The sequence below is a fragment of the Accipiter gentilis genome, chromosome 12, assembly GCF_929443795.1.
Source record: "Accipiter gentilis chromosome 12, bAccGen1.1, whole genome shotgun sequence".
NCBI classification, from domain to species: domain Eukaryota; kingdom Metazoa; phylum Chordata; class Aves; order Accipitriformes; family Accipitridae; genus Astur; species Astur gentilis.
This window is the reverse complement of record NC_064891.1, coordinates 24,497,166-24,517,236: the sequence shown is the minus strand read 5'-3', so window position 1 is coordinate 24,517,236 and position 20,071 is coordinate 24,497,166. Positions and strand designations below refer to the sequence as shown.

Sequence of the window (20,071 nt, the reverse complement as noted above, 5' to 3'; positions counted from 1 at the left end):
TATCCAGTTAGAATAATAGTTAATATTTAATAATTACAGTCTTCTTTAGCATGCTTATCAGGAACACTGCACATCACTTCAGAAAGCCATTTTCCAGAAAAACTGTGGTTTGATTTTGTTTGTGCCTTTTTTGTGTAAACACAGTCAGGGAGGCATACATGCAAACAATTCTGCCCCAAACATGGTACAATATCAAGAATAAGGTGCAATTTTTATTTCCCAGACAAAACACCCCTTGGCCTCTTTGAAGTTACACTGGAGTCAGACTTCAAAACAGAACTTTTCCCTTTCGCTCCATACAATTAAATAAATGACAACTCCTTCTGTCACAGAGGATGTTAAGTGTATTTCTGAAGCATTAAAATGTACATATATTTATATTCTTTTCCTATACCTATCTGTCTATCTGCAAGTTATGCCCATGTCCCTGAAATGATCCTTCCTTTGGAAACCTTTGATGCTGTCATGCTGCGATACTTTACTAATTAAACTCACACACTTGCCTGTCTGTTAAACAGCTGGTACGAGATCCCGCAGTCCTTGGAAGGATGTATAATCCTTATTAACATAAGCAGTCTTGTTAGAAGTGCAGAGTTGAAGACTCCTTGAAGGAAGAGTTCAGAGGAGCAGACCCTCTTAATTCTTTATTAGCAGATATTCAGATTAATATCAGACAAACAGATTCATTTAAAAGGTCAAACAAAAGGTTCCTTGCGTCTGATATAACATAGGCGCATATTTGCAGCTCAAGTCACCTTAGAAGGAAGCACAGAAAGGGCACCAGTTCTGCTTTACGACTACCAGGAAGCAGGACCCGCAGTTTCACGTGGAGGTTACCAACGGGCTAACAACTTGCATGTGCAAATTTAAGCACGCAATGGCAGGTACAGGTACTGCATCCAGAAACCGGTCCCCACGTTTAAAAACGTGACTTTCTTTAGATTTTCCTTTCCTTTTCCTCTCGTAGCGTGCCTCCGACTTATTTTCCGATGCCATTCGATCGGTATTACTCGTTCACCTTCACGGCAGGTCCCGGCAGAAGCGGAACGGAGGGAAAAGGGAAGCGAGGGGTGGGGTGGGGGTGGGGATTTGAGGAGGCTGATGCTGCGGGAACGGCAGCAGCGCTGCCGGGAGGGGGGGACGACGGACACCTCCTCGGCCAGGCCCACACGCCCGGCCTTCCCCTCCGTCCTGAGGTAGTCGCCGTCTCGCTCCCCGTCGCCCGACCGGTCCCGTCACCTCAGCTCCTCCGCTCCCCTCGCACCCCGGCCGCCCAACGGCCGCAGCTCGCGCGAGCCACGACCGCCTGGCGGGAAATCCCCCTTCGCCCCGGCCCCCGACCGCCGCTGGGCGGGCGGAGGAGGAGGGTGACCTCGGCCGCTTTCCCGACAGCTACCCGCTGGAAATGGCCACCCCGCGGCGCGGGAGCCCGGCCGAAGGGGCGGGGAGGGCAAGCCGCGCCTCCGCCCGCCCGCCCGCCCGCCCAGGACGGAAACAGCCCCGCTTCGGGACGCGGTCCCGCTGCCAGCGCTGGGACGTCGGTACTCGGCGGCGGCTGAGGGGCGCCGGTTTTTAACATCGCCGCCCTCTCTTCGGTGGGACCGGGAGGGCGTTTTGGGCGGGGGACCGCCGCCCGGGTGGGTGTGACACCAGCCCTCGGGCCCCGGCGGGCTTTGACAGGAGCGGCCGAGAAACCGAGTCGCTGAGAGGAACCGCCTGCAAGCCAGCAGGCGGCCCCCGGGGGGGGGCCCGCGAAACACCTCCATGGGGGCAAGCCCTGGGGACGCCGCAAAGCCCTTCAGTAAACCGAGTCGCCTCCGACGCCAACCCGAAACGACCAGCGTTGCCTTTAAAGGCTTTTAATCTGAGGGAAGAGGGAGAGTTTTCCTCCCTCCTCTTGCACCCCTTTTACCTCACTTCGTCAAATCTGGGCGGCGTCTCGCATGACCTACAATCGCGCCCCCTCCGCTCCCCAGAGACCGGCGCCTGGAGGGGGAGGAGGAGGAGGAGGAGGAAGGACGCCAGCCCGCCCGCCCAGGCCGGAGGTCAGGGTGGGAAAGCGGCTCATCCGCCGCCCCAGGATCGCTACTGACGGGGGGGGGGGCAGCCGCCCCGTCCGCCCCGCTCCCCCCTGCGGCGGCAGGAGCTGCCGCCTGAGCCTTTAAATTTTCTCTCCCTCCCCCTGCAAAGGCGCTACCTGCTGTGCCGCCCGCTTGCGGTTTTCCTCCGGTCTGGGTCCGTGAACGCAGAGCGCGCAGCCAGTGTCGTTCCTGCGCGCTCGTTCTGCTGTCCGCGTATGGTTTCTTTTATTCTTTACAAAGAAGAAGAAAAAAACCACCCCAAAACCACCCCCCCCCAAAAAAAAAAAAAAAAAAATTAAAAAAATTGCTTCAGGAACGGTAGAGTTCGGACAGTTACAGAACGGCCCCATAGAGTTTGGGGCACGTCGCACACGGCGTTAGGAGCAGCCGGGTCCCCGCAGGCGCTGCCGAGGGGGCAGGGCGGGGGGGACGGAGCAGACCCGTGAGGGGCAGGGAAGGGAGACGGAGCGCGCCCGCCTCGCGGCCGCTCCCGCTCGCGCCCCTCCCTCTCCCGTCCTCGCCCCGCGCGGGCGCGGGGGCGGGCGGGCGCGCGCGCCGCTCACCTGGGCGCACCTGGGCGCACCTGGGCGTGCGCGACACGGCGGCGCCCGCCCCGCGCGGCGGCGGCCCGCCCCGCCCGCGCCCGGCCGCGCAGGCGCACGGCTCCTCGGCCGGCAGCGCTCCGGGGGCTCAGCGCTGTCATGGCGGCAGAGAGCGGCAGCGTCGGCAGGAAGAGATGAGGCTAATCGAAACCGCGGCGTGAAGCGGCGACGGCTGAAACTTCAGGCGCCTTTCGGAGAGAGGGGCGGCTGGCGCTGCGCTGCGCAGCCCGCCCTCCGCAGCCGGTCAGCGGGGCAGAGGAGCCGCCTCCCGGCCCCGGAGCCGGGCGTCAGGGCAGCCCGCGCCCCCTCCGCGGCGGCGCCGGGCAGCGAGCGGTGAGTGAGAACTTGCTTGGCGGCGGGTCGCTGCACCTGTCGGTGCCGGAACCCGGGGCGGCGGCGGTGGTACGAGGGCAGGAGCCGGAGACGCGGCAGACAAGGAGCCGGGCGGGAAGGAGGAGCGTATTCCCTTTAATTAATTTTTTTAAAAAATAACTAAACCCCTCACGACCGTGTTCGGAGCGCGGCGGGTCTGCGGGGGAGCGAGGACTTCCGCGGGGAGAGGCGGGATCGCTCCCGCGGCGGCCGTTGCCGCCTCCCGGGCGCGGGGCAGGGGCCCGCTGGCTGGAGGTGGGACCCTCGGGCTTGTGGGGAGCGCCTGACCCTCCGCCGACTGACGAACAAACACCTCGGGTTGTCCTTCAGGCTGTAAATACCTGCCTTAGGGCAGAAAGCTGCTGACAGACGCCTCCTGCTGAGGACAGAGCTGGGACTCCGAGGGCGCGTCCTCCCTGCCTGCCTGCCTGCCTGCCTCCCCCGCCGGACGCGGCTTTCCTCAGGAGCCGGAGGTGAAGGGGAGGAGTGGGCCGCTGGTTTACCTTCCCGGGAGCCCAAGTCGCTCCTTCTTCCCGGAGCGGCGAGCGCGCCGCTGGCGTTTCGAGTCGTAACGCGAAGTGAACTAGCCATGGCGAGTGAAGAGAAACAAGTTGTTCAGCCAACAGGTGATGATGGAGGAGGAGGAGGAGGAGAAGGAGGTAGTGGAGGAGGAGCGGGAAAAGAAGGAAATGCTGCTGAAGGGGGAAGCGTGCTGCAGCCTTTGAATCCAGGAGTCCCCATCCGAGGCATCAAGATGAAATTTGCTGTGCTGACAGGGCTGGTGGAAGTTGGTGAAGTGTCCAACAGAGACATAGTTGAAACTGTGTTTAATCTGGTAAGTTGATTACCTTCTTGGGCACGAGAGAAAAGAACAGTATATGTGTGCAGAAGAATCCCATGTTTTTTTGATGTTACTTTTTTTGTCAGTGCTTTTTTACATGTTTACGCTTTCACCGTACTAGGTTTCAGGTAGGTTCTTTTTACTTACGGATCACAAAAGCTGAAAATAAAGCATAGTAGCCTCTATATAGGCATTTAAACTCGAACAACTCTAAACAGCATCCTCCTGAGTTTGCCTCAGAGAAATTGTTGCTTTATTTAGAACTGAGAAGTGTATTGTTATGTTTAAACATTCAACAGGTGTACTTAACAAGAAAGTTAAATGTTAATTTAGTAACTGAAACTGTCATCAAAACACAGACATTGTTGTTTTAAGCCAAAACAACTTTTCCCATGAAGATGTTTTATGTCCCTTTTTGCTTCCCGTTTACTTTGGAAGTAGGCAGAACTTTCATGTTCTGTTTACAGGGAGCGAGGGTGTCAGGCAGCAGTTCATTCAAGTGCTTTACTTCGCTTATTGGGAAGAGTAGAACATGGTTTCAATGTCCTTTTTTATTAATGAATTTGGTAGTCAGCTGCTATTTTTTGAATACAGTATGGATGTATTTAGTACTTCGTAACAGATCTCACTAAAAATTGAGGATACAACTTTTCCTGTTGAAGCTGCAAACGTAATATATACTGTTGAACTTCTTGGGCCACGTTTAAAACAATCAGGCTGGTTGTTAATGTTTGCTTTTTGAAGGAGACCAAACATTAGCAGAAAAACTGTTTTTAAGTTTACAAAATACTCTGCTGTTATCAGAGGTCTCGAAACATTGCTAAAAATACTGCTTGTTTCTCCTGCTTCCTTTTAGTGAGCACCTTTGACTTTAAACCAGTGTGGTTTCTGACAAACCAGGAAGTGAGAGCATGTAATAGTATAAAGCTCAGTAACAAGGAAAGTTGACAGAAAAGGCATACTGGTTTTTAAATGCTGTTTGCATTTCAGTTATTTTGTTAGCAGCATTCTTGGCTACATGCAGGTTTTAACGGTTGCTAAATATTTGTGTGCTGTGTCTGTTTAATGTTTTTTGATGTTATCTTGGGTTATGATAAATGTTTATTTTTTGAATATTTTCATATTAACAGAATGTAATGCTCTAAATTGTTTGTATGAAAGTCTCAATACAGAGGAATTGCAATACTGGCAAAATGAAGTGCAGATCAGAGGTTTCATGGATGCTTCAAGTATGAGAAAGTGAAGGTACTTAGAGTCCACTTGACAATTGTCCTTGACAAAACCCAGGGCTCAGATATATGGACATGAGGTTCAGAAGGAAATTCTGGTAGATAGTTTACGATTTGGGACACTTCTGTGAGGGGAAATTGTTCATGAGTGTGTTAAATTTTACTTTGCTTCTAGCATCGTCTGTTGAGAGCTGTATGGGAGGTGTACTTTATGGCAGCATTGGAAAGATGTTCAGCAGAATAATTAAAAATGTAAAAGCTCCTTGATCTTGGGATTCCTTTTCTGCTCCATTTTGGACAAGAAAGTAACGAAAAATTTAGCTTGGTTCAGAGAATCCTTTATTTTAGATTTAAGAGGTCTGGAGAATTCGACCTGTGGACTGCATTCTCCTGGATCTTCATTTCCCAAATAGAAGTAGAGGAGAGTTTCTGGCCCTGGAAACTTTTAAAACTCTGTTTTCACTTTTTCTGCAAGTGAAACGGTATCCCTGACCTCTCTGAGAAGATTCCCCAACTGTTCCATCACATGCCTACGATGGGGGAGGCTAAAGTTCATGCTCGTGCACCATGTTATTTTATCAGAGCAGAAATAGTCAGTTGATAGCTATCATGAAACAACCAATAGTTTGGTAGCAAGGACACTTTACCTGGATTATGTGAGAAGAAAATCCAAATTTTTGGGCAATATAAAAAAAAAAAAAAAAAAAAAAGGTACCTTTTGGTTCCTCTAGTCCTGGAAAACATATCAACTACTAATGACTAATTTGGAAAGAGAAGATGTCTCGATGTTGTGTGGTTTTATTAAAACTGGAATGCTTAAAAAAATCAAACCAGCCAACAAACTTATAGTTTTTGTTACAGAAAGCATCTGTTTTCTGGATTTTTTTTTTTTTTTTTTTTGTAAAAACTGTTAAGCTGACTTTTTAGTATACCTTTCTGGGATATGAGGTCTCCCTACAAAGCAATACTCATCTATCTGTCTTTGAGTTCTGCCTCTGTTCAGTTGTTAGCTGTGACCTCTTCGTTTTGTCAATTAATACCTCTGAAATCACACTGATCAGAATTTAAGATGTGAAGTATTGGTTAGCAATGGTGTACTTGCTTTTCCGTGTGTGTATGCAGAAAAGATTTAACTTTTTTATGAAAAAGTAATTCTTAGCTATGGCTGTTCTGGTAGTTTGTTTCCCAATAGCTTTTGGAACGAGTTTACTCGTGTGTGCAGGTTCAGTTGGGGGTATGAGAATCGTGCTGTGATCTGTTGTTAGTAGTGGGGTTAAGCCCAACATATCCCCTCCCATTGGGTTTCATTTAGTTTGGTGACTCATAACTGCGCTAATTCAGTGGTGTTAGCAGAAATCAGCTGGCTCGCTTCTTGTACTTTGAAAGGCGGAGGCGTACGGTATTTGGGGGATTTTTTTGATCACTAAATTGAGACATCTTCAGACCAGAGTGGCAGGAGGACTGGGCAAATCTGTGTTGAAAGGTGTTTTTACATTCTTACTCTTCATAGCATTACCATCCTCAAACATGACGAGTTTATTTTTTCAAAAGGGAGATTAGCTGACCTAATTCTTATTTCTTGAGCTAACATGTTGCTCTTTGTGCTCTTCAAGCTTGCTGTAGCATATGGAGGTTATGGTGAATTTCTTTGTGATGGAGAATCAAGAGAAGTCCAAAGTGCTGTCTTGATGTTCCTCATCTTTCAGGATTTACGAGATGGTAATGCTTTATATGTGAAAGACTCAGAAGGTTAAAAATCTGGAGTGCACAGTAATAGACCTGCTGCTTATTAAATAAATTCAAGCTTCTGTAGTAGTGATTACTTGAGGAAATAACTTGTCCAGCAGTGTTGGATCTTGGAGCTGAGAACTACCTGTAACATTTTCTCTGTCCAGCAGTATAACAGAGTGCTTAGTTTGTGCATCAAAAACCTAGTAGTCTCATTTTATTGTCTTTGGAAATTCTACTTTTAAAAATACTCAAATTGATCTGCTTTGTTTTGGTCAGTATTCTCTGAGAACCTAGTTTTCCAGCCCATGTTGTATATGGCTTTGTGTATTTCAGCACTTCTTAAAATTGAGAAGGAAAATACTGACTTTAAAGAAGTTTATTAGTCTGTGAAAACCTTTGAAAGCACATGCTTGTTCACGTATTAATCTGTTCTGTTACTTTTCTGACAGACAGTAAGCTAAACTATGGGTATAAATTGCTCATGCATTGTGATTTATATTTTTAATTGACTTTGGGCAGCAATAACTCCTTGAATTTCCTTTGTATACAAATCAGGTGAATTCCTGTTCATTACCTCATATCTGTTCCCCCCCCCCCCCCCGCTTAGTTTATTAAAATAAAAAGCCTCCTGGTAGGAGAATATGATAGAATGGAAAAATAAATTATTTACAGTGGGATCTGTTACTAACTTAAAATAGCTATGTGTTTTTCATAGTAAAACAGAAAGACAAGTTGACCTTCTCCTAATGAAGAAACTTTCAGATAGAGTAGTGGAAATAATTCAGCAATTGGCAAAACTTAAAAAGATATGTATGTATGAAATTAGTTACAGTACTGGGCTACTAGTGTTGGGCTACTAGTGTCAAGGAAGATTTTTAGGATCTGAAGTTTTCAGGTGTTGAGAACGAATTCTGTTCTGAAGGCTACACAACCTGCATTGGAAATATAGGAGGTCCTGCAAAGTCTTTTTTCTAGATTAAAATTCTCAGTGGACCTTCTGGTCTACTCCATTCTAAATAGGCTTGTCTTGTATCATATGTCAATGTCGTCTTGTTTCCAAGTTATTGCAAGTTTCTTGTTTATATATAAAACGTAGGTCACTGGATATCGTTGTCTTTCCATAGGTAAAGGGCTCTCACAAGTGTTGTTTTTCATAATGAATGCTGTATGTGCAGGGGTTAGCTATACCGCATTATTAGGCTTGCAGTGGCAAATGGGTATCTGGCAAAATTCTGCTATACTTCAAGCAGATGACTGTGTAACTATTGTCTTTCTCTGTGGCGTTGGTATAATTCAGTTTGGGGACTTCATGCCAGAATTTACTCAGGTCTCAAGTTGACTAGTGTATAGAGGCAACAGATATTCTAGACTTTCTGCTCTTCTCTAAAGAAATGCCATGCCTTGCTTTAGGCTGATCTTGTTTTAAAAAGCTTTAGCACTTCTAATTGTTCTATTGATTATAATAATAGATTCAGTTATTTGTTTTGTTTCCTTCCCCCCCCCCCCAGTCTGTGTTGCAAAGACTTTTAATGTTCTGTCTGTCTCTCTGGTGAGGAGAATGTGCTGTTGCTTCTGATTCTGTTCATGGATTATAAGGTCCTCACCAAGAGTCCCCTAGCGACAAAGTGCAAATGAGAAAGAAGCTTTTATCACCTTATGAGGAAAAATAACAGGATCTGAGGAGCAAAGACTAAAATTACTTTAGAAACTTTGTTTGTCACCTCTCTCACTTCTGCCAGACTTTACTAAAACCACAAACAAAAATCAACATAATTTATTAAAATTCTTACTGTTTACTTTGTTTCTGCTTTTTGAAGTAACTTTCTTCCCCAACCCTATTTGGCTTGTTTGATAGAACAAATCTGAGACAAATGTCAGGACTGCCACTTGTTTGCCTAACTTTCTTCCCCAACCCTAGTTGGCTTGTTTTATAGAACAAATCTGAGATAAATGTCAGGACTGCCACTTGTTTGCCTTCTGCTCATGTGCCCTCTGCTTTTTTTTGTCATGTCTCCATTGCTATGGTTTCTGCACTATAAACTCTTTATCATTATTCATATTGAAAGCTAATGGCATCACCTGCTGATACAACAGGTTTCTAATTTGGTATGAGTGCTTCTGAAACACTAGTACAATGGATTTTATGAAGTAGAAATTCCCCTTTTTTCATCTCTGGTCACAGACTTTTTTTGCACATACCTTCTTGTAGAAGACCCCCAAAGCTAATGCTGAGAGCATTAAATGTATTACAGTAGTAAAAATGCACCATAAATGTCTTTGTAACAATGCATTGTTTTCATCACCTTACTGTATGTTTTTAGAGAATACTAAGATTAATTTTCTATATAAACTTATCAACGCTGATGGTAAGTAAGAGTAACCAAATAGTTTCTAGAGTATCACTGAATATTGTACATTTCCTAATATATGCAGTCTTCTCTAGTAGGTTCCCAGTAAGTACAACTCTGGCTACAGTTACCCTAGTTCAGTCACTTCTGTCCATTTACAGTATAGATGATAAGGTAAGTCTGTGGCTTCAGCTGGGTCAGGCTTGTAGTTTAAAAACAAAACATAGTAAATTGGACAGTCAGCTATCTTAGTGATCATGCATGGTTTTACTGTTTGTGAATGAGTGGAATTCAGCAAAAGATCTGTAATGCTTCCAAATCTGTCTCAGTATCCTTTTTATAAAATACATCAGATACAAACTTACTTCTTGCTGGCCCCTTCACGGCAGGGGGCTTGTACCCAGTTTGATGAATGAATTTAGACTCCTTGATTCCAAGTCATCTTCATGTTTCTGAAGACATCTAATTTGGGATCTGGTAACAGTAAATGATGATTTTCGTAAGCTTAGCTGACTAAATGAGGCTGAGAGATGCCTTTCACCAGTCATCACCTAGCTCAAAATTGTTGAGTAACAGAAGTCACTTGTCCTTCACTTAAAATAAGAATTACAGACCTCCATCTTGTTAGAATGTGTTCTGAGTAGTTATGGATACAGTTACTATTGCAGTGATGTGTATTGTTTTTTTTTTTTTCAGGTATTGATGCAACTTGGATATTACTTTGTAGTTAGTGGAAATATCACCCTGCATAGTAAGTGTAGGAATTCAGGGAAATTTTGTGGTCAGTTGAGAAAGGCATGGAATGTAGTAAGTGGGATGGTAATGGCAGTCTTGACTCAGACATAGAAGAAAATTGTCTAGACTCTGAAGAGGAGCTGATATGTACTTTGGCTGTGATATCAACTTACTTCTGTGACTGCAACTTAAAACACACTGTAGGATGACAAAATATTGAGGACAGAATCTTATGACCATGCAGGAAAATGTTCAGTTTTTCTCACTCTTCCTCTAACTGGCCAAGTTTTATAGCTTCTCATGACCAATCTGAAGTTTCAAGTGTCTGTGAAAGCCTGTGGATGACACACGCTCTGTGCTTTCTAGAAGTGTAGGCATCCCCTACTGCCATTAGTAGGCTCTGTACAAACCTAAAATAAAGCTAAAAAAGCAAGATTGAACCACGCATTTACATATATCATGTCTTAATAATGCAATATTTGATAGACAATTTTTAATTAGCAGTCTGTTCTACAAGTAAGCCAGTTTAAAATGTGTTCATAGCATACTTTAGAATTCCCCTTTAGAGGGGAATACATCTGTTCAATGACAGATTTTTCTAGTTGGTGTCCTGTAACAAAGGAGAGGGTGTCAGGTATCTGTTGTCGTTGCTTTGCTTTCTCCAGGTAGTATTTTGTATCACCTCTGTCAGGCCTGACCCAGTAGTGTAGATAGCACAGTAATGTAGTGGCCATATGGACTGGCTCAGGAAAAGCATTTGCAGATTAGGGAATAGAATGAAATTAGTCAAAAGCATCAGGGAAATAGGTGGATGGCATGTCAAGCTTGCTACAAAGGCTGGACATTGCAGAGTGAGATAAAGGTAATTATTCATGTCTGTTGAAAGAGATTATTGGTGGGATGAACCAAAATGTGCAGATTCAAGAAGACTGTGAGTAAAGAGAAGTTTTTGAAGTGGCTGTGTTGGACAAATACTGGAGGTTGAGAAAAATCAGAGATGAGGTATTTGTTTAATTCTTTTTTAAAGCAGTGTTGGTTTGGTACAGTGTTCAGTACTCAGTGGCTAGTCAATTGTACATTCAGATGCTGAAGCTTGCTGAGAAGTCCCAGTCTTCTGAAAATCAAGTGTAGTGTGTTTTTTATTTTTTTATTTTTTTTTTTTGGTGTGTGTGAAGATTTCAAGTCTGATGAAAGATAAAAATCAGCTTTCTCTGTGGTTTCTTTTGCTATCTGTGTATTTGTTATACCATCTGTTGGGGAACCTGCAGTCATTCTGAACTGTATCCAACTTGATGTGGCGTTCTGACTTTTTTATTTTTTACTAGATAAATTGGTAACTTAAAGCCTTCTGCCTTGTGCGGTCATGAAGTTCTTTATGAACCTTAACGAGGAAGCTTTAGCCTGTTGCACAGATTAAATAAGCTCTACAGTTTAGTCATTGGGTGTGAAATAGCTACTTGCTACCTTTGGTGTTTCTGTGTATAAAACCCTTCCAAGAATCTTTTCTGTCAAAATCAGTCTTGCATGCATTAAATTTATGCATATCTTTTTAAAGAACTATTTATTTTAAATGGGTCAATCTGGAAGATAGTTTTTGTTCATAATCACTAATTACAGTTAGCTAACTTTCTGCTATTCAAGTGTCTTCCCTATAGACATTCCCTCTTCATAACATTTTTGCATGATGGTTTTTGGTATTAGCTTGACCTAATTACTGATGTCCTAATTTAGATTACATTTCTGCTTTAACTGATTCTGGATTTTTCTGTTGGACTTGGTATCATGCTAGAGCATATTATTGCCTGTCCAAAAACTAGTTTGGTCATTTTTTTTCCCTCTGGGAAACCTTCAGACTTTGTCTGTCTAGGAGCTCTGGCCATTTGCCAGGAGTCTGAGGGCTCTAATTAATTTGCATAAACCAGGATACTGTTGCCACCTGCTCTTCTAATACCATGTGTGGCCAGTGGAGACTGTAGTTTCCAGTATGCAGTGCTCCATATGTAGAGCAGATAGCAATCGAGATGCATCCTTGCACAACTGCTGTAATCAAATTTGCTAAATAATGATGCTGCATGAGTCGCAGTGGTACCTTCTCCTGAGACACTGTAGTCTTTGTACTGATATCGGAAGCTTCCTGTACGTTGTGAAGAGCTTGCATTGCTACAGTGCTTTAGACTCCAAAACTGCACAAATAGGCACAAGTAGTTTCTAAACAGAAACTAATTTGTGGAGAAGAAAACCTAATGCCTTTCATTGCACTGGATTCCTCTAGTAACAACTGAGGAGCTGGGAGCAGCTACGTCCCAGGCATGATTTTCTTGTTAATAGCTACCTTGAGATGATATTTAAATGAGAATAGCTTGTGGGAATAGGATGTGCTCTGTTGCCTCCTGTAAAATGCTCTGTGAGTCTGAGCTGCAAGTCTCTTTACTGCAGCCTGCATATGAGTAGTTCTGTTGATGTTTTTGTATTCTATGTACATCTAGCCAAAAAGTTTCATATGCGCTATACAGCAAATTCAGATTATTTTTGATGTGACTGGAAAGCTGGAATTGAGTTGTCTAGGCAAAAAGCTGTTCTGTTTTGTTGATGCAGCTGAAGAAAGCAACACTTAAAGAGCTCTACTGGGTTAGCTTTCCTTTGCAACTGAAAGTCAAAACCAGAGTAACCACTTAGGACTTATCTGTTCTATTGAAGTGTTACGTGTGTTCATGTCAGCCCCGTCCCCTGCCTCCCCCCTTTGCCATCATCAGTTGTTCTCTGTGGTGTTGGATGGAAGTTACAGAAATAAATTAATGAAATTAAGTCTATGCTATTTACCCCACTTAGATACTCCAAATTTCTACTTGTATACTGGACTAGCCCTGTAAAACAGTAACTGTAACAATGCAGAGGATGACCTTTAGCTTATTTATTCTCTCTTTTGGGAATGTTGAAAGGCTAGAGGCGCCAGTAAGCAGCAGGTGAGATGGTCACTGCAGCGGGAGAGCAATTTCTCTTATAAAAGAGCAGCAGGAGAGCCAGTAGCATCTTACAGTGGACTGGGAAGTATGTGATTATGGAGTCCAGGATGCTGAATGTTTTCTTGATAAATTTCTCACAAATTGGTTCCTATATCAAACTGTGCAGGTTTGAGTGGGAATTGTACTGGTTGCTTTCCCAAATATGATTGGGAAGGGGGTGGGTAGGGAGCTGCTTGGTAGAATAAGGTAAATCCTGTTGCTGTAGAATTGCTGAATAAAGGCTTTGCAGCTTCTGCAACTTTTAAGTTTTAGTAGTCCATTATTAGAGAAGTCTTTAAGTTATGCTGCGTGTTCTTCTTGGGATTAAAACTGCATTCCTAAGGACACTTGGTTTTTGTGGGATTATTAATGATTCAGGTAGACCTTGGAATCAAGTAGTGCTTCGCCCTCCCGCCCCCCCGGGTTCTTTATGTGGAATCATAGAAATAAGTTAAAAAAATGGCCAATAATATAGAAGTAGAATTGCTGATAAGCCTTAAAACATTGCAGTTGGGGGGAGAATAGGAAACAAATGACTAATGTTGGTAATGCTGCATGACTGTTAAATAAACAAATGGAAACTATCAGTCCAGTCAGCATCTGCCTCCTCCTAATGTTTTTGTTGAAACTACACGTGATTTGTCTGTAGTTTTGGTTGTGAACTTGACTGAGAAGAACTTGCAAGCTTTTTTTTTTTCCCTCCCCCGGCTCCTGCCAATGGGAGCTTAGTTATACTGTAGGATTTGGTTCCAATGTATAATTAGGTAACATAATGCTTGACTTTTAGGTATCTGACATGGAGTATAAAACTGAGTAACTGTGACTGCATTTTTAGAATGTGTTTCCAAATAGCTAAAGTGAGATGGGGAGCTATGTATGTTTAATATATTGCTGATGTTATAGAATGGGAGAACACTGAGATGCTGGGAATGGATATTTAAATTGGGATTGCAGAAAGTTCTCTGTCCACTTTGTAATCTACAGCCAGGTGTCACCTGAAGCTATGATGTTATTAACACTTCAAATTTTCTTGATTTAAATGTGGTAGCAGTGGTGTCCCAACTCAACAATGAAGTGCTGTGAAAAGGCTTCTCAGGCACAGAAGTTGCACCAGCAGCTTCCTGTCCTTATGCAAATCAGTAAATGCTCATGGGGAAAAATTGCCATGTTTTCTTGCCCATTTCTTCCTCAAAATTAAGGTTCCAATCTTGTGCCATGCTAGATTACTGTTTAACTTCACACCAGGACGCTCTGCCATGTCCTTTTCTGTGCTGCTCCCCCTCTCTTCTGTGACCTGGCACCTGGTGCCTTCATCCTGGGCTGAAAAAGTGAGTCCTGAGTGCTAGCTGGATTCTGTAGTGGGCTGGGTTGCTTTGAATGCCACTGTGTGCAGCAGTTGCTATGGGTCAGCTGATTGGCACTGGTATTGCCTTTGGGGAGGTGTTTATTCCATCACTCATCTGAGGCCTGGCACTGAAGACTTGCGCCCTTCCTTCATACTGCTTTTAAAGTGAAATGCATGTTGCTCTTTGGGAATTTTGCTGGCTTAGTGAAGTCTCACCTATGCTGGAAATGAAAGCCACCCTGACTTCTAACCTTAGTAGGAAGAGATTCAAATTGCCATTTGTCAGGAGTGCATAGTGATGGTGTTGTAAGTGACTTGTAAGGGGACATTTCTCACACCTCTTCTGCAAAGGCTAGGCTCAGATACAGCAAAGAATGCCAGATTCATGGGTATGGAGAGAAGGCACAGAAACAAACAAGTCGCAGACCTTGTGGATAAGGTGTTTGAATAACGTTCTCCAGTCACTCATATATGACAGGAAAGTTTGGAGCTGGAAGACAGTGGATTTCTTGCCCACGTGTTAGGGCTTTAGTAAAGTTTTCTTTATGATGTACAGAATCCTGATATCCTTCAGGTAGAGGGGTTTGTCTGGTGACTGAAAGATCACCAGAGTTGGTTAGCCATATTTCAAAAAGATAGAATTTAGATGACAGAAGCTTGGGTTTCTTGCTTCTGGATGGTGCTGTCATTTTGCAGGAAAGTGTTATCCCTATTTCCATCTAGATCTTGTTTTAGGAGTGTGCTTAGTACTTCTGTGTCCAGTCTTGAGAGAAACCATGAGCAAGCTGAAAAAATGTCATGTAACACTTCTAGATACAAGTCAGTGTTCTGTATTGTCTACTCCCCACCCCCCACCCCACCCCCCCCAAAAAAAAGAAAGGGTCGGGGGGAATAATTTTCACATTGTCAAATGATGTAGATGACTGTAACAATGAAACTTGTCCATTAAGGCTTTTGCTCAGGTTAAGTTTTGTGTGGCAAATTGAGAAGCCTGGAAAACTGGATACAAAGTTGTCATGGTTTAACTAAGCACCAGCCAGCTGCTCCTTCTCCCCCAGTGGGATGGGGGAGAGCATCGAAAAACAGTAAAACATGTGGGTTGCGATAAAGACAGTTTAATAGGACAGAAAGGAAGAAAATGATAATGATATTATTATTGTCATTTTATTATTATTAATAATAAAAGGATTGGAATATACAAACCCAGTGATGCATAATGCAGTCGCTCTCCACTTGCTGACCAATGCCCAGTTAGTTCCTGAGCAGTAATCTGCTCTACCCAGGCCAACTCCCCCCAGTTTATATGCTGGGCATGATGTCCTATGGTATAGGATATTCCTTTGGCCAGTTTGGGTCAGGTGTCCTGGCTGTGGCCCCTCCCAACTTCTTGTGCCCCTCCAGCCTTCTTGCTGGCTGGGCATGAGAAACTGAAAAATCCCTGACTTAGTCTAAACGCTATTGAGCAACAACTGAAAACATCAGTGGGTTATCAACATTCTTCTGGTACTGAACCCAAAACATAACACTGTACCAGCTCCTAGAAGAAAATTAACTCTATCCCAGCCAAAATGAGGACAGAAGCGGAGGTTGTGCAAAAAAAATTAATTGAAGTTTTACTTGAGAGTTAACATAATCTTGATGCCTTTGCTGTTGTTCTTAGTAATTTAAAGATGGATGTGTCTGTAGGGGCTTTTAATTAGATATGCAAAGAGTTGTTGGGGTCTCTTTCAATTCATCATATGAATAGAGGCAGAGGTAAAATTTTAGAGGAGCAAGCTAACTCTACCCAAAGAAATTGTCTTAAAATAACTTCACAAATGAACAGTTTAATCACTGTAACTGTTCTGCAGTAAAATTTGATTATAAAATATTTGTTTGAAATTCAAACTTTTGAAACCAAATCCTGACTGTCTAAATGTCATGATTTTGTCACTATCCATCGTACTAGAAAAGTCACAGCAGACTGGTAAAGTTACCAGTGAAGGAAGACTGGGGAAAACATGGTCCCTCTCCAGAAGGAAACAGGAGACCTGGTTACTTGGGATATGGAGGTAACCAGGCTGAGGTACTCAATGACATTTTTGCCTCAATCTTTACCGGCAAGTGCCACACCACACCGCCCAAGTTGCAGAAGGCAAAGGCAGGGACTGGGAGAACAGAGAACAGCCCACTGTACGAGAAGATCAAGTTCAAGACCATCTAAGGAACCTGGAGGTGCATAAGTCCATGGGACCTGAAGAGATGAATCCATGAGTCCTGAGGGAACTGGCAGATGAAGTTGGTAAGCCATTATCCATCATACTTGAGAAGTCGTGGCAGTCCGGGGAAGTTCCCCCTGACCGGAAAAGAGAAACATAACCCCCATTTTTAAGAAGGGGAAAAAAGGAAGCCACAGGGAACTACAGGCCGGTCAGTCTCACCTCTGTGCCCGGCAAGATCATGGAGCAGATCCTCCTGGAACTATGCTAAGGCACATGGAAAATAAGGAGGTGATTGGTGACAGCCAACATGGCTTCACCAAGCGCAAATTGATCCTGACATATTTGGTGGCCTTCTACGATGGGGTTAGAGCGTTGGTGGATAAGGGAAGAGTGACTGACGCCATCTACCTGGACTTGTGCAAAGCTTCTGATAGTGTCCCACCTAACATCCTTGTCTCTAAAATGGAGAGACATGGATTTGACGGGTGGACCACTTGGTGGATAAGGCATTGGCTGGATGGTTGCAGTCAAAGAGTTGCGGTCCACGGCTCGATGTCTGGGTGGAGACCAGTGACGAGTGCCGTTCCTCAGGGGGTGGTACTGGGACCAGCACTGTTTAACATCTTTGTCGGTGACATGGACGGTGGGATTGAGTGCACCCTCAGCAAGTTTGCAGATGACACTAAGCTGAGTGGTGTGGTTACTACCCTAGAGGGAAGGGATGCCACCCAGAGGGACCTTGACAGGCTAGAGAGGTGGGCCCATGAGAACCTTGTGAAGTTCAGCAAGGCCAAGTGCAAGGTCCTGCACATGGCTTGGGGCAATCCCAAACATGGATACAGGCTGGGCGGAGAATGGATTGAGAGCAGCCCTGAGGAGAAGGACTTGGGGGTGTTGGTTGACGAGAAGCTCAACACGACCCAGTACTGTGCGTTTGCAGCACAGAAAGCCAGTTGCATCCTGGGCTGCATCAAAAGAATCATGACCAGCAGGTCAAGGGAGGTGATTCTGCCCCTCTACTCTGCTCTGGTGAGACCCCACCCGGAATACTTCATCCAGCTCTGGGGCTGCCAGCATAAGGAAGACATGGACCTGCTCAAGTGGGTCCAGAGGAGGGCCACAAAGACGATCGGAGGCCTGGAGCACCTCTCCTACGAAGACAGGCTGAGAGGCTTGGGGTTGTTTAGCCTGGAGAAGAGAAGGCTCCAGGGAGACCTTTTATAGCAGCCTTCCAGGTACCTAAAGGGGGCCTACAAAACAGATGGGGAGGGACTCTTTATCAGGGAGTATAGCGACAGAACAAGGGGTAGTGGTTTTAAACTGAAAGAGGGTAGATTTAGAGTAGATACAAGGAAGAAATTCTTTGGTGTGAGGGTAGTGAGGCACTGGGACAGGTTGCCCAGAGAGGCTGTGGATGCCCCATCCCTCGAAGTGTTCAGGGCAAGATGGATGGGGCTTTGAGCAACCTGGTCTAGTGGAAGGTGTCCCTGCCCATGGCAAGGGGGTTGGAACTAGATGATCTTTAAGGTCCCTTCCAACCCAAACCATTTTGTGATTCTTTGTTCATTTCGATGGGAAAAAATCACTTTCATGTACATGAAAGAGCCAGAAATTTAAACTAAACTTGTATTTGGAGGCGAGGGGAGGGATAATTATTTCAGTGAATTTTAACTTGTCCTGTCCATGTCATGTATTGTTTAGTATCTGTGTTTTCATTTGCTCTGCAGTGTGACACTGTACATTAGTCCTGTAGCTGTTGCTGACTGACATGTAGGTTTCAATGAGAATTTCATGGCTCATTCCTGTTAAAGGTCCTGTTCTGCTAGCTGAAGCCCAGTATCATCCTGAACAGGATACTTCCGTGCATTTCAATGTACTAATGTCGCATATTACTGACAATAGGACTAGTCAGACACAGGCTTAATGACCATTTTCTGGTATGTGTGACATATTTTGTGGAATAGCTCTTTGGTTTTGGAATATACTTACTGTATGTCTTCTGTGGGTTGGCAGTGCTTTTGACTTCTGTAGCACTGAGTTAGAAGTGATCTTGATGCTTCAATTTCCTGTTAAACATAGGTAAATGGGGAAGGAGTTGAACAGCTTTAAATGTTTATTTATATTCTTCCAGCTGAGTACTCAGTTTCACAGCTTTTAAGAGTCGGCTTTAATATTTCCTATAGATCTATTGTTTACATATATGAGGCTAGAGATATAGTCAGAATTCTGTGCTAGAGATATAGTTAGAATTCTGTTTCTCAACTCTGTCTAGGAGGGTTTTTTTTATATCAAGGATACCTCTAAATGGGTTGGTTTGCCTGTGACCTTACCGTGTGTGTTGGAAAGAATGCTTGAAAGCACATATGGATTCTTAAAACAGGTATTGATCACTATAACAATGGGATCGAAGCAGAGTAAAGGATTTCTTAATTGCAGTAATTGTATATGCAAATTCCTGTATTAAAAAATGCCTGAACTTCAAACTTAATCCGGTATTTTGAAGGCCAAGATGCCTTTGTTTAAAAATGTTACTAGTTTGGCCAAGAGGAGCTGTTGTCCATTACCAGCCTGTAAGCTAACTATCTGTGATTAAATTAACTGTGGTGTCAAAGAAAACACAATAATAAAATGTATGTATGGCAACTATATTAAATATTAGTTACCGAAGCATGTTTTTTTTGTCTTCAGGCAGTGCTTTGTTATGTGTAATGCTGTAGTCATGATCTGTGCATACTATGGTTCCATGTTCTGGTACTGTGAACCAGTAAGGTATTTATACAGTCACTGTCTTTGGTAGTATGAAGTAGCATACTCTTCTTTGAGATATATTCATGCATCTTGCTTGCATCATTTCCATGACAAAGATGGGTGGTATAAAAGCAAGAAGAAAGTGTTATTTTTATTTGCTAATTCTGTAAACGTAGCAGGGCCCCTAGGTGTCAGGCTGGGCTCTTCCCTTTTCATCCATTAGGTGCAATGAAGTTTCTGTGGACTGGATCAAACCTTACTTGCTCCAGGTAGGTGGTCATGACTGATACAGCACATTTAATTAAATTTAAGTTTCCTAGGAAGAGGAATGAAGGTCCAGATTTTCCTACAAGATTGTAAGGATACATAGAGTAGCAAAGGACTAGAAAAAGCTACTTCTACAGTACAGGAGCTACCTGCTTTGGAAGCATTCATGTGTAGGACTGCAGAGAATTAGCAGAACTGAAGCTAGTGATAATTTTGGATAGGTGATGCAAACTACAGTGTCTCAAGGCAATTGCGTGCAGCAGTCACTGCTGTTGGGAGATATCTTCCTCCTGGGCTGTGCTTTCTGTGCTGCTCCATCAAGAGATATTTCACAGTCGCTCCTTTGTTCTAATGGCAACTTAAGTCAATGAGAAGTTCTGTCTTTGCATTTTTATATCATTTGTTCTTACAATCCACAATGTAGATTCAGTGTTGGCAATAAAAAGCTTAAGCTTCAAAAGCTTTTACAAGTTCATAAATAAACTATTTAGCAGAAACATTTGGAAAGTTGACGTCCATTTTCTTCTCCCTGTGAACTGGTCCAGATGTAAGTCAATGCAATCTTTACT

General features: G+C 43.9%; 1 protein-coding gene across 4 annotated transcripts in view; it reads left to right on the top strand.

The window, feature by feature from the left end:
- Positions 1–2,969: 2,969 nt before the first annotated feature.
- LRBA (LPS responsive beige-like anchor protein) overlaps positions 2,970–20,071 on the top strand; it is a 434,838-nt gene continuing 417,736 nt past the window's right edge. For all 4 annotated transcript variants that reach the window (XM_049815176.1, XM_049815173.1, XM_049815174.1 and 1 more), the window contains exons 1-2: positions 2,970–3,016; positions 3,386–3,890. In XM_049815176.1, coding sequence (XP_049671133.1) covers positions 3,645–3,890 — 246 coding nt within the window. In that variant the 5' untranslated portion in view covers positions 2,970–3,016; positions 3,386–3,644. The remainder of the gene's footprint in view (positions 3,017–3,385; positions 3,891–20,071) is intronic.